The sequence below is a fragment of the Cinclus cinclus genome, chromosome 1 (genome assembly GCF_963662255.1).
Source record: "Cinclus cinclus chromosome 1, bCinCin1.1, whole genome shotgun sequence".
NCBI classification, from domain to species: Eukaryota; Metazoa; Chordata; class Aves; order Passeriformes; family Cinclidae; genus Cinclus; species Cinclus cinclus.
The window spans coordinates 45,169,698-45,182,654 of record NC_085046.1 but is presented as its reverse complement, the minus strand read 5'-3'; the positions used below and the strand labels follow the sequence as shown (position 1 = coordinate 45,182,654).

General features: G+C 38.2%; 1 protein-coding gene across 1 annotated transcript in view; it reads right to left on the bottom strand.

Annotated features, from left to right (window-relative positions):
• LARS2 (leucyl-tRNA synthetase 2, mitochondrial) overlaps window positions 1-12,957 on the bottom strand; it is an 82,813-nt gene that overhangs the window by 14,238 nt on the left and 55,618 nt on the right. Inside the window, exons 15-18 of the mRNA XM_062509604.1 lie at window positions 5,384-5,487; window positions 4,024-4,206; window positions 1,293-1,462; window positions 236-313 (exon numbers count right to left, since the gene is read on the bottom strand). Coding sequence (XP_062365588.1) covers window positions 236-313; window positions 1,293-1,462; window positions 4,024-4,206; window positions 5,384-5,487 — 535 coding nt within the window. The remainder of the gene's footprint in view (window positions 1-235; window positions 314-1,292; window positions 1,463-4,023; window positions 4,207-5,383; window positions 5,488-12,957) is intronic.

Sequence of the window (12,957 nt, the reverse complement as noted above, 5' to 3'; positions counted from 1 at the left end):
AATGCCATCAAGCTCCTCCTGCAAAACTGTTTATATTTCAGGATTACAGTGATGCTAGAACATGCTGTTTTTTAACTGAGTAACTCAACAATGCTCTTGACTTAGTAATATTGTTTATGAAGTTAACGGCTTACAGAAAGCTGGACCTATGATTCAGGCAGCTCCTGCTTTGTAGAAAGACTGACAGGAACAGTGTCTGAGAAAAAATATACCTTCATTAATATCACATACTTACATGAAGTACATTTGTGAGGCTCATTAATCGGGAAATAGCTGCATTGAACAAATGATCCTTTGTGAAGTACTCGGTTACCTTGTATTAGAAGAAAAGGTCTGTCATTAATCAATTAAAATTCTCAAACTTGGAATACTGTCTTTTTAAATGAAAAACAATTACTGATAATCAATTTCAATTTGTGAAATATGTGCATCTTACCTCATATGAAATTCACTTTGATATGCAAATACATCATATGTGAAATCACATGTGTGAGGGGGAAGATAAAAATCAAATAAAAATTCAATGGATTAGCTTCTCTTCTGTTTCAGGATTTAAAAAGCTCAATGGTATGAAAAATGTGCATTAGTCACCCTTTATTTCCTTTAATAAAACACCTTCCCTTTGCCCCTACAAGAGGCCTTCTCTTTTCTAAACCAATTTACACTGGTGAAAACTTGTTCACAGATTACAAGATTAGAATTCTAAAGTGTGTTAAATGATCTGGAAGATCCCTCACAGCAGGGTCTAAAATGGCAAAAGTTTTTATCCACAGAAGAACACTTGAAGTTAATTTTGCAGGTATTTATATTTCCTTCTGAGTCTTGGATAATTGAATTGATGCTAATCATAGCAGGAGACAACATGTAACAAGAGATGAAGAGCAACTTCAGTATTTTTTTCAAGGCTATGCTAATATATTTTCACCAGTGGCTTTTTTTCATTCTATATGAAACAGCAGGCATGATAATGAAGTATGAAGCAAACAGATGAAAACTTTTGGTAGGGTAACCTACAGAACTCACCTACAGTTTTGTTACCTGAAGTGGAGTTACTCGAATCCCAAAGTGATAAAACTTTAATGTCATAACATTTCATTCCTTAAATGAGGCATACATCATTTAAATAAGTTCTGTCCCACAAAACTTATAGGTAGATAAAATTATTTACATAGAGAATCATTAACTTAAAAAAATCAGCTACTCATCTGGGGAAAAGATTTGGCTCTGTAAGTCAACATATGGTGAAGCAACTTATTTAGTAATTTAGAACCTATGTAAGTGTTTCTTTTAACCTCAGAAATCACCAGATTCTTCTGCTCCCAGATCCTTCTGGCTTCAGCCTTCTCTTTCTTATTCAGAAGTTCAGGATTTGGCATGGTTTCTGAAGTCCTTGCTTCAATAAGTTTGGTTACAAGTGCCCAGAGGCGCATCTGCCATCTCTGAACGCCAGGCATGGCATCAGCTGAGATTAATGAAAGATTTCAGAAACAAATGTCAGTTACAAGTAAAGAATTCAAAACTTTAAAGAAAATCAGGAACAGAACTCTGGAGCAAAACATTTTTTTTTTTAGAAAAGCTCTCTATTTTAAATGAAAGATATCTATGCAATTACAAATGTCTTTACAAGTACTGCTGAGTTGCTTTAATGACAAAAATCAGTAAGATAAAAATATTTTTCTGCAATGACTTTAAAACAGATATATATAGCATAGAATATTTATTAAAATCTGTAAAATTACCCAGTGTTTTGTCAATGTTAGAATGCTCATCTTATGTTTTAATGACTCCACAAAGGGGGTGTACATGCTCTCATTTTTTAAGTTCATGGCAGAATACAAACATATACACAGTATGCATACACATATTTTCTCAAATTGAGAAGTTTCTTTTCAAATTTGATCTTGGCAAGTATGTATACTTTTGTTGCTAGAGATGCTATTGTGCTAATGAGTATAGGCTTGGACCCTTGGTACCCTCTTTTGAAAGAGCTTAATTTGGGATGGGGAGACTATGAGGCTGTTGACCTTGACCATGAATCAGTCCTACTCCATGGCTGCTCACACCACAGGAGAGAATGATGTGAAACCATGCCTTGATGTCCACCACTGAAAAGGACAAAGAATCTAGTCTGAAGGACAATCACCCAAAGGCTATCACATCCAGTGAAGAGAAGGATCATGACCACTGAGAACCACTATTTACCATTCTCTGAATGAAAAAAATTCCTGTAATGGCTTTGTGTCGCAAAGTTTTGGTATGGGGCTACAAGGATGGCTTCTCTGGAATGCTTCTAGGAGCTTCCCCCATGTCTGACAGAGCCAGATGAGCCCAGGAAAAAGGGAGGGATGAGGAGAAGGTGTAAATTTGGTTTTACTTCTCATTACTCTAATTTTAGTTAGTAATACATTAAATTAATTTCTCAGTCAAGTCTGTTTTATCCATGACGGCAAATGCTGACTGGTCTCCTCGCCCTTACCTCAAACCAAGAGCTTTTAGTTGTACTTTTCTCCCCCTGTCCAATTGAAAAGCAAGGAGTGAGAGAGCAGCTTGGTGGGTACCTGACATCCAGTCCAAGGTCAAACCCAACACAACCTCCTTAAATTCTTTAATTTAAACATTCATAATTTTGTCATCATTACAAAGTCAGAACAAAGAATAAAGAGATTAAGAGATGCTTTTCACCTAACTTTCTATTTTCTTCTCCCCTGGAAATCCACTGCTAAAATTTCACTTTGTTCACATTTTCCAATACTATTAACATGAGATGATGCCAAAATCTTCCTCTGTATTTCTCAAGTGTTAAATAGGTTGGCTTGAATGACTAAATGCATTTTTGCTAGCATTACAACTGCATGTGCTTAGCATTCTTACAATACGTATAATCACCAAGCTCTCATATACTTTGCAACTAAAATTTGGTACACACTATCCTCACAGTAATTGAATAATTCCATTTTCAAGATCAGGAAATACAGCAAAAAGATTGTGCATCATCAAATTAGCTGCCTCAGAGGAAACTGTGTACCTGTGTAGTGTTTGGGATGCAGCTATTAAGGCTTTATTCTAAGTGATTCATTTTTTAAGAGACATTTTCAAATGCCTAGCTGTCTACTGTCGGGAGTAGGTGGTAACAGAACGCTAGCTGAGAACTCATAAAGCCCACTCCACCAAGGCATACAATATATAAAGGAGCACAAATGAAGATAAAACATAAGACAACTGAAAAAAAAGTTTAGTGCAGGCTGAACTAAGTGGCAAGAACTTAAGACATGAAAGAATTAAGAACTACACTTTTTGAAACCAGTAATGGAGTTTTTTATTAAAACCTTATATGACAGGAAGGTGAAATGTAAATGGATGTATAAGACTACATTAAAATGTATGAACCACAGCAGACAGAAGAAATTAAGACCTGTCAGGATGAGGAATTGCATGGTAGGAGTAAATAAGTGCACAGGAGGGCAATTCTTAACTTATTCAAGAAGCAAGCTCACAAAAATGTCATATCTAGAAATATTAATTACTAGGAACTCTGATTATCTTCTAATGAGATTCTTCTGAAAACTATTTCATAGTCTATCTTACAAAAGCCATTGTATGTGTGTTAATAAATGGAAATAACAAAATATTGTGAGTATCTGTAATCTGATATGGTTAGAAAAAAGCTGATTATAAAGAAAAATAAGTTTTATTTATCAAGTTAATAAATCATTGTTAAATAAAAGATAATGAACTCCAAGTTTTAAGAAGAAAGTACAACTTAAGAATTAGTTTTCTTATGTTCTTTTAGCTTATAAGAGGTAAGCTGCTTGCAATAATCTTGCAAGTTTGCCTCTCAGTGACAGCTTTGTGACCCTCTTTCCTTTAAAAGAAACAAGCAGTTAAACCTGTTCATTATACTTTTTGATTAATTTTTTCCAAATGTTGGGCATCAAGAACTGTATTAATTTTGTGTTTAAAATATAGTAATTGAGAAAAAAAGAAACAAACCCAGAAGAAAACTACAGCAACAATCTGACTTACTTTTAGCATCCCACAAAATATCTTGTTCTGGAGGAGCAGCAAACAGAATGTAAAGACGCAGGGTGTCGATGCCATGCTCTTTCACTATTTCCTCAGGGTCTATTCCATTGTGCTTAGATTTGCTCATTTTTTCCCAAGCAACTTGGAGCTTCTCACCAGTTTTTAGGTGAACTGGTTCACTTCCTAAATATTAAGACATAAAAAAACTACTCAAACAAATTTTGCTCACTTATGACAGCAACCAATTTTGTTCCCTAACCATGAGAATAAACAACTATTGCTAGTGTTTTGGGCTTTTTTCCAAAATAGCTTAAAGAGGAATATCACCCATTCCAAACAATCTTTTCTGTCCCAGATTTTTTCCTGTGTTAATAACACCAGTAATATCCTAAATCTTCCACCACATCATGACAAAACATATCCTATTATTTGGAAGCTGTATCTGCCATGCATCCTAAGTGCTGCCTTGACAGGTCCTGATATTTAAGCTTTTTTACAACCATGACATTTAGAACTTCCTAGATAGGTGCACTGATTTGATACAATTCTGAGCTGCACTTAGCTTTTGCAAACATCAGATTTATAGGTTCCAATTGCAGTGAGTTATCCTGAAAAGAGTGTGTTTTCTCTTGCACGAATTTAGAGACAGAGTGGCACATTTACACTAAAAAAGGGGCAACTGAGTGAAACCCTGTGCTAAAAACCCCCAATCTTTTCTAGAAGAAAACAGGGTATCAGACAGTGGCAAAACTTAAGAGTGTGGGTTGGTTGGTTAATTTGTAACTGCCTTACAGGGTTTGTATCCAGTGAAAATAAGGATGTATGAGAAGAATGCTTAAGAGAGGCAAATATGACCAAACCATTTTTGTTGCTGTAAGTGACATAGCAACAACTGGTTCAGCTTATGCAGCGAAGGCTCTGCAAAGAACTTAAGAATGAGTGCCGTTTTCTACAAGTTTTACACTCCTAACATCTACTGAATACACTTGCACCTTTGTCAGTTTTGTCATAATGTTTTTGTAGGTTGTTTTTTTGCTGGGACTAACCAGCTCCATTCAGCAGGCCGCTGAGCACTGCCTTAGCAAAACTGACTTTTGATCTTTTGGACTACACTGGAGCCAAAATAATACCACAGCACTGTTTCTGTATTTGGATGCAAATAAAAGCTGCTGTATTAGTAGGATCTCTGGGTATTCAACAGTATGTGTGAATCCTCACACATGTGTGAAAACTCACACAAGTTGCTCTCCTGTTTAAATATTAGGAGGATTAATTTTCTATTCCAAATTTTCCCAGAACTGAAGCAGTCCCTGGCTTTAGGGATGCACCTATACTGATTTTCCCATGCAGTTTCTCTTACCAGTGAGGTCAACCTCCTCTCTCTTCAAACACTGTCCTGTTGTTGGTAGTCTGAATGTCTGATTCTTGATAAGACCTTGAACCAAGAGCTTATGGAAAGGCTCCCTAAGGATGGAAGGAAAAAAAAAAAAACTTCTCTGTTGAAAAGAGCTGTCAAAAGCATACTTTATAATAAGCCTCAGGTGTTGAGCCAATCAGGCACAATTTTTTAATGAAACAAGAATTTCAAGTTGACAATACATAAATAGTTGTCACCTTGGAAAGAGTACTTTATTCATTGATTCATGGTGGTTGGCTGGAAAGTCTAGAGTATTTATTTGCATTCCGCTCACATTCTTGTACCCTGATTTAGTACTAAGTTATTCTAACATCCCTTTTCAAATTAGCATATGGATAATACACAGAAGTTTCTTGGCCAACTGTACAATTTCCCTAACTTCAAGCTATATCTCTTGTGTAAAAGCATTCAAGTACCTGGCCTCATTGTCTCACAAATATTTAGTTCTAGCTTCTCTCTGAGGAGCACAGGATTTTGAACAAATCAAAATATTGTTGCATATTTCTTTCTATAAAGAGATAAAGTTTCTCTAACATACGCACCCACATGCCTTGTTCCTTTGCAGAACTAGCCAGGAAGGCCTAGCTGTATGAAAAAGTACACTAGAAAAAGGGCAATGCTCCAAAGTTCATATCACAGTACATCAGTTTTTTAGCACCTTACTTTTCTTGCAAAATTTACATCAGGGAGAGTAAACTACCACGAAATGAGTATATGACAGGGCTTAAAAGAGCCTTGAAAGACAGTAGTGCATGCAGCAAGAAGTAAACTCCAAGTAAACACTGCTCTGGTTGACACAGTAATGTGGGTCCCTCCTTTTAATGATGCTGCATTTCTAATGTATTGAGTCAAATGTCTGTCCCTTTTTTTACTCGAAAAAAAGGCAACAAAATTTATCTCTAAAGCTTTTGATACCAGCACAGTAGAACAGGAATGTAAGGCAGTTCTAACACAGCTTTAAAAACAGTAGGGGCCAGGGAAGTAGGTATGGAGCCAGTCCTAGGAAGCATATACAGACTGGAAGACTTCCCAAGGGACCCTCCAACACAGGGACATCAGTGACCATCACTTGCAGGACATGATCATCAGCACAGGTTAATACTGACTTGCAGCTCCTAATGTTGACATGTGTGTGCAACATTAAACATTAAATATTAATTTTCTACACTTCTACCTAATGAAATCTCAAATGTGTACAAAACAACTTATGTAAAAAGGATGCATTAATCCTATTAACTTTTTTTTTAAAAGCCAGCATATACCCATCTGTCCTGGTTTGAAAGACAGGTGTTTCCTAAGGAAAGCAGAAGCCTCCCTTTGAACTGAAAAAATGTGATCCTTCCGATTATTATGATTTTGAAATGGAGCTCTCAGGCAAAGATATGGGGGTAGGAATAACAGTTCTTTACTAGTATATCTAATACGACAAACAAGAACAACAACAGCTATGAAATTACCCACAAACAGAACAGTAACTCAGTCCCAGTCCTTTCTGTCTGCAGACCCCTTTTCCCTGAGCTGCAGTTCCCGGTGCTGGGGGCAGGCAGATCCAGCAGAGCTGCAGGAGGGCTGGGGGTGATGGCAGAGCTGTCCCAGGGGGAGAGAGAGATGGAGAGAGAGCCCTCCGCTCACGGTGTCGGTCCCGGTGCTCAGCAGAGTGCTGGATGGTGGTAGTTCACAGCGAGAAGGAAGCAGTGCAGGGTCCGACAGCAGTGAGGATGGTTCCCGGTGCTGGGATGGTAGGGATGGGGAAGAGGCGGCGATCGTCCTTCTCGTCCAAACTCCACGGGGGAAATGGGGCAAGGCCCAGTCTTCCGCTTCCTCTTCTGGATGTTTGAATCTCGCGAGGTTTCCCTCCTCTCTCTCCCCTCCCCCTTGTCACCAGGGCCCAGTCAACAGGTATCTTAGCATGACAATGGGGAAAATTCCACAGAGGGAAAAGGGACAGAACCAACCCCCAACACCATCTAAAAAAGTAGTAAAACCAGACTTCCACATTTCATTTCACTTGGACAAAAAAGTCATAATCCAAAATATGATTCTCTGTTACAGAGTTAATATAGTATTTTAAATTATTAATAAATATATATTACATGACAACTTATCTCATGATTTAAAACAATGTCATTGAATAACACAATTAAAGTATTGTTAAATTATCTAACAATTAGGTATGTTTCTACCATATTAAAGCAGGTATCTTCCAAGTATTAGTCCTTAAACACTTTTGATGACTGTAAGAAGACATTTGAAAATAAAACTATAAACTGGGAGAGAAAGCGACAGGCTTCATATTTTATCTTCAACATGTTCAGGTATGAACATGAGTTTCCTTCCTTGCACATTTTGTATACTTGTAAATATTTTCCAAGTACTGACACATATCAATGTCACAAAGAAATATGAGTCTCTGCCACACCACCTGGTTTTATCAACAATGTTAAGTAAGAGCAGCAACTCAAGCATCTCTATAAATATTTTGCAGACAATACATCAGATGTTGACTGAAAAATCTTGTTGTTTAGATGTAAAGGAACTTAAGGGAATGAGAACTGAAATTTATACAGTAAAACAAACTATTTTTTAAATAGGATGCAAAAATCATCTAGAATACTAAAACAATACTATAAATTATCCAAGTGAATTAGAAGGTAAAAACTGGGAATAAAACTTTGTAACCCTATCAAAAACAATAGTGGTAAAATGCTTCAGGATAAAACAGTTTATGATACATTTCTTCTGTCTCTACAAACTAGAGACTTTACACCACTGGGAAAAAAAATTCCCTCCCTATCATTCAGTACTTCAGTCTGTTTAAGATCTCAAACAGTTATTAAAATAGCTACACTTCCTGCTATCTAAAGTAAAGCTAATGAGGTAGCCAGATCATCCAAATCAGATAGAGCTCTCCACTGGAAGTGATTTTTCAAGAAACACTTATTTTTAATGACAAAGAGTTAGTTCAGATCATATGCCAAGTTACTAAAAACCGAATGTCAGGAAGAAGCATTTCTTATTTTTGTTTATGCTGACAAGAGGCTACAAAAATGCAACACAAAATACATTACCAAGTATGGGGAAAAAAACCTTGACCACGTGTTCCTAGTGGGAGACCACAGGAGTATGGAGAAATGCCCAAAATGAGAAAGCCAGAGCCCATCTGCTTAACACAGGGCTCTAAACCAAACTGAGACCTGCACTGAATGCACAGTGATTTTGGCCGTGTTGTAATGGCTCCATCTCTTGTTCACATGCAGAGTTACACTTGAATTCATGTTAATAAAACTGCACACCTCAAACATTTTCCTTCAAAGGCAGGGATGAACTTCTTGGCTGTATAAGGGAACTGCCAAGGGCTGTGGCACAGGGATGGTGCAATTCTGACCTAGATACTGCAGCACCTGATCATGGCATCATAAATACCTCCTGATCCAAAACACCAAGAATAATGAAATTAAGCCATTTTCAGACACGCTGACATTTCCGGTACAGAAGAAGTGCCTGGAGTTCCTTTGAATGCTTGGTCATGTTTCAGATTGTAGGTATAATGGAATGGGATAGGCCTTCACCTGCCTGTGAAGTTTGTTTGTACTCATGCTGGAGTACAGCACCGAGACCTTGCCCATATCACAGTTTTTGATCATGTTGTACACCCTACAACATTGTGTGTCCCACTTACAAAATGTGCCTGACACCTCTGAGAAGAATCAGCTGTGCTATCCATGAAGTCTGTAATCCATCTTTTTCTTTCTCAATGCTCATATACAGGTTAATCTCTCTATTAGAGACTGATCTCTCTATCTATACAGAGACCACACAATGGATGGTAGGGCAAGCATGACAGACAGATCAGGAATTCCTGCTCAGTGCCACATTCTCATGGTCTTTGCTTTGCTCTGTGCAGGGTGAGCAGCAGGACTTTTAATCCTGGCTGGAAGAACTCTGTGGAGCTTGCCACAGTGATAAAATAGTGAATTCAGAAGAAGGGATAGCCCTACCAAGGGAGCTCACTGCATGTATTTGCACCCTTCACCTTTAGAAAGGCTGAGACAGCCCGAGAGCTGTACTCTGAAGTGAAGACAAGGTCAGTCACTATCAGCTGAGTCCAGGGGGCTGTGAAACCTGCTGTTAGAAACAGCTGTGCAACCTTGTTGAGGTGACTGAAAGATGTGGAAGCTGATAATTTTAGGCAAAACAAAAAAGACAAAACAATATTGAATGTTCAAGATTCCACACAGTTAACAACTGAGTGCTTTTGCTTAAATTTAGCACTAGTGATAAGATTCTAAATTAATGCAGAGAAGCTGTAGCATAATTCCTTCACAGAATAAGCTATTTCTGTCACACACATATCTTTTATTCTGTAACTGAGCTATGTGAAAAATAGTGCCTTCTTACTCAGCAGATTTGCCCTCTACCAGACTCAAATCTGCTGACTTAACGGCAACAATAAACTTTTTTATTGCTTTATAATTCTTCAAGGACAATGTGCTAGATTCTATTTCCAATTATTCATCAGAAAGAACTGACTAGTTCTAGGAAGTCCAAGGGCAGAACCAGATTCTGTGTAACTTGTACTTGCACAGCTGAGCAGCTGTAATGGAGAATGTCAGCACACACCTGCCATGGTGAATTAAGCTGGAACAGAGGAAGAGTTTTCTGGCCCCAGCTGCCTACCTGGCCCCTTTCCCAGCAGTGGGCACAGCTGGGAGGGCTTGCTGCTTTGTGAATTATTTATAGAACCAATGCATTTTACAGACCAGACTGCTAGAACAAATTGACATCAATTTGGGCTTAATCTGATATCACATGTATGAATACCCAGAGGGTACTACTTATTCTGCCTTGTCATTACTGAGAAATGGAGCAGCACTTCTTTCCCACTGTCTCCAGTCCAATGCATTAAAAAATAAAAGACCATGCCTCATCTTTAGGCGATATTTAAGCTATATTGACACCTTTACAATTTTAAATGCATACAAACTGCATTTTCAATGAGGGCATGTGCGTCTGTAAATGCCAATTTCGTACATGTTGCCTATAACATTTCTGTAATAATCATGAGACCATATTTGGAAAGACTGCTTTGAAAATCCAAACTACAGGAATTTTAATTTCTGTTTTCATCCAGATTATTATATTAATAGCCATTAAAGATAATTAAGGACTACCCAGAAATATTTCAATGGATTTCAAAGTCACAGGATAAGAGCTAAACAATGAAAATTTCCATAAAGAAAACGTAAAATGAAAAGCTACTACAGATAAGTAGGGGAATCATAAAAATTTTTAAGGATGATAGATGACACTTTAAATGGTGGCAGCTCTAGTTAACTGAGATATAACAATTTTATTTATTTAATCCATGAAAAAGACCTAAGCTACTGGAGAAAGACTGGAAATACACAAGAGGGCAGTGTTTTTTAACATTTTAGTGTTTTCCCTCAGAGCTGTGGGCTTTGACATCATGACTTCGAGCTTCCTAACAATTAACCTGTTGTTTCTATTTACACTCTTCAGATCTTTCAGACCAGCCCTTGAGAAGTTCAAATAGAAGACTGAGCAACAGTGGCTTCTGATTAACTAAAACATTTCAAATACACGGTAATATTTATAAAGGAGTTATGATTTCCATATTAAATCAAAACCCTAATTTGACTTCATGGCTTCAAAGCTTCCTTTACCTTGCATAGGGCTAAAGCAAGTGAACAGTTTTGTGCATGATGATGAATTTGTTACAGTCATCTTGCAGTCTGAGCACACATCTAAGCAGTTCATACACCCGGCCCTCAGGGCAATGCTGTAACAGATCTTCACATGTGCAACAGCTCTTGAGATTGTATGTGGTGCCAAAGGAATTCTCCACAGTCTTGCAAACTGCTTCGACAGAAAGCAATTTTGATTTTCTTCTGTCACTGTCACTAGATGTAGTCAGTGCCTCTTAAGGACTTTTTTCATTGAAGGTAGAGTTCTCTTCTGCAATTACCATATTTAGACCAGGCTACACTACACAGCTTTTGTGCTACTGCTCTGTCACACCAGAGTGGGAACAAAACATATTCCAAAGTAATGTAGCTACAGAATCATAGTCCTTAGAATAATATAGGTTGGAAGGCACCTTTGGAAGTCATTTGGTGCAATTCTTTTCTCATATCAGACCTAACTTCAGGCTGTTCAGGGTCCTGTCCAGCTGTGTTTTGAAAATATGCGATGACAGAGATGCCACATTGCCTCAAGTAAAATGGTTCCAGTCTCCTCACCTTCCCCAGAACTGTACTCCTTCAGAACAGAAGTACTGTACTCCTACAGAACCTTGCTGCAATCTGTGACTATTACTCCTTTCCTTTGTCCATACATCTCTGAAAAGAGTCTTGTTCTATCTCCTCTATAAACCTCCTTTAGGTAGCAATAGATAGCAGTTACATTCCCTCCTTAGCCTTCTCTTCTCCATGGGGAACACACTCAACTCCTTTAGCCTCTTGTATGTCATATGCTCCAACCCCCGACTATTGTAGTGCTCCTCCACTAGACCCTCTTCAGTTGGACAGTGTACCTCACACTAGGGTGAGAGCCTCAAGCTAGTAACAGTATAGAAGTTGTTCCTGAATGATGAGCAGAGATAACCAAAGCTGGACATGGTTTTGCTAGCAGAGTATACTGTCATGCCAGCTGCTGACCCACCTCTAACTTGGTGTTCATCAAGACCCCTAAGCCCTTCTCGCTTGTAATCCTCCCCACACAGATGGAACAGCCCCAGCTGTTAAGTCATGGTAAAAGATATGCACACCTCATCCACATATGTCTCCTCATCCACAGATGAAATCACCTCACCATAGAAGGAAAGCAGATTAAGTTGGGCATAATTTCCTCTTGGTAAATCTATGGTGGCTGCTCCAGTCACCTTGTCTTTCATGCCTGGAACTTGTATCTGTCTGTTTTACTTAAGTGAACCCTAACTCAATCCTACTCTACAATGGGCAGTATCTCTTGCCTTCAAACTTTCCTATTAAGCATAGACCTTGACAACAAAGGCCAAGGCCAAGACTTTCCTTTATACTTAGGCTCTTTGTTGGAATTTGATTCAGGCCAATATCTTCCTTGGTGCTCTTTTCAATGTATGTCCAGAAGCAATTCTTACTACCTTCACGTTCTTCAACAGTTTCAGTATCTGATGATCTATGACCTTTCCATAATCCATACTGTCTATTCAGCAAATGCTTCTTACATTCCTCCAGGGGTAGCCCATCCTTATGTCCACTTTCCTTGCACTTATTTTGGTCTTCTTAAGGTCACACAGGAGGCCCCTTTTCAGTCCAGCTGGCCTCTTTTCATGCCTTTTTTTCTTGCACACTGAAGCAAACCACTTGCTTTTCAAGAAAATCTCTCCTGCCCTGTGATCTCACTTTATACTGACAATACTTCAGCCAGTAATGTGGTTAATATCATTTTGGAAGGCTGAAGAATTTGACTAGCAAAAGAATATTTGCTGCTGTGTTATAGCTCCATTAGATGGCTGA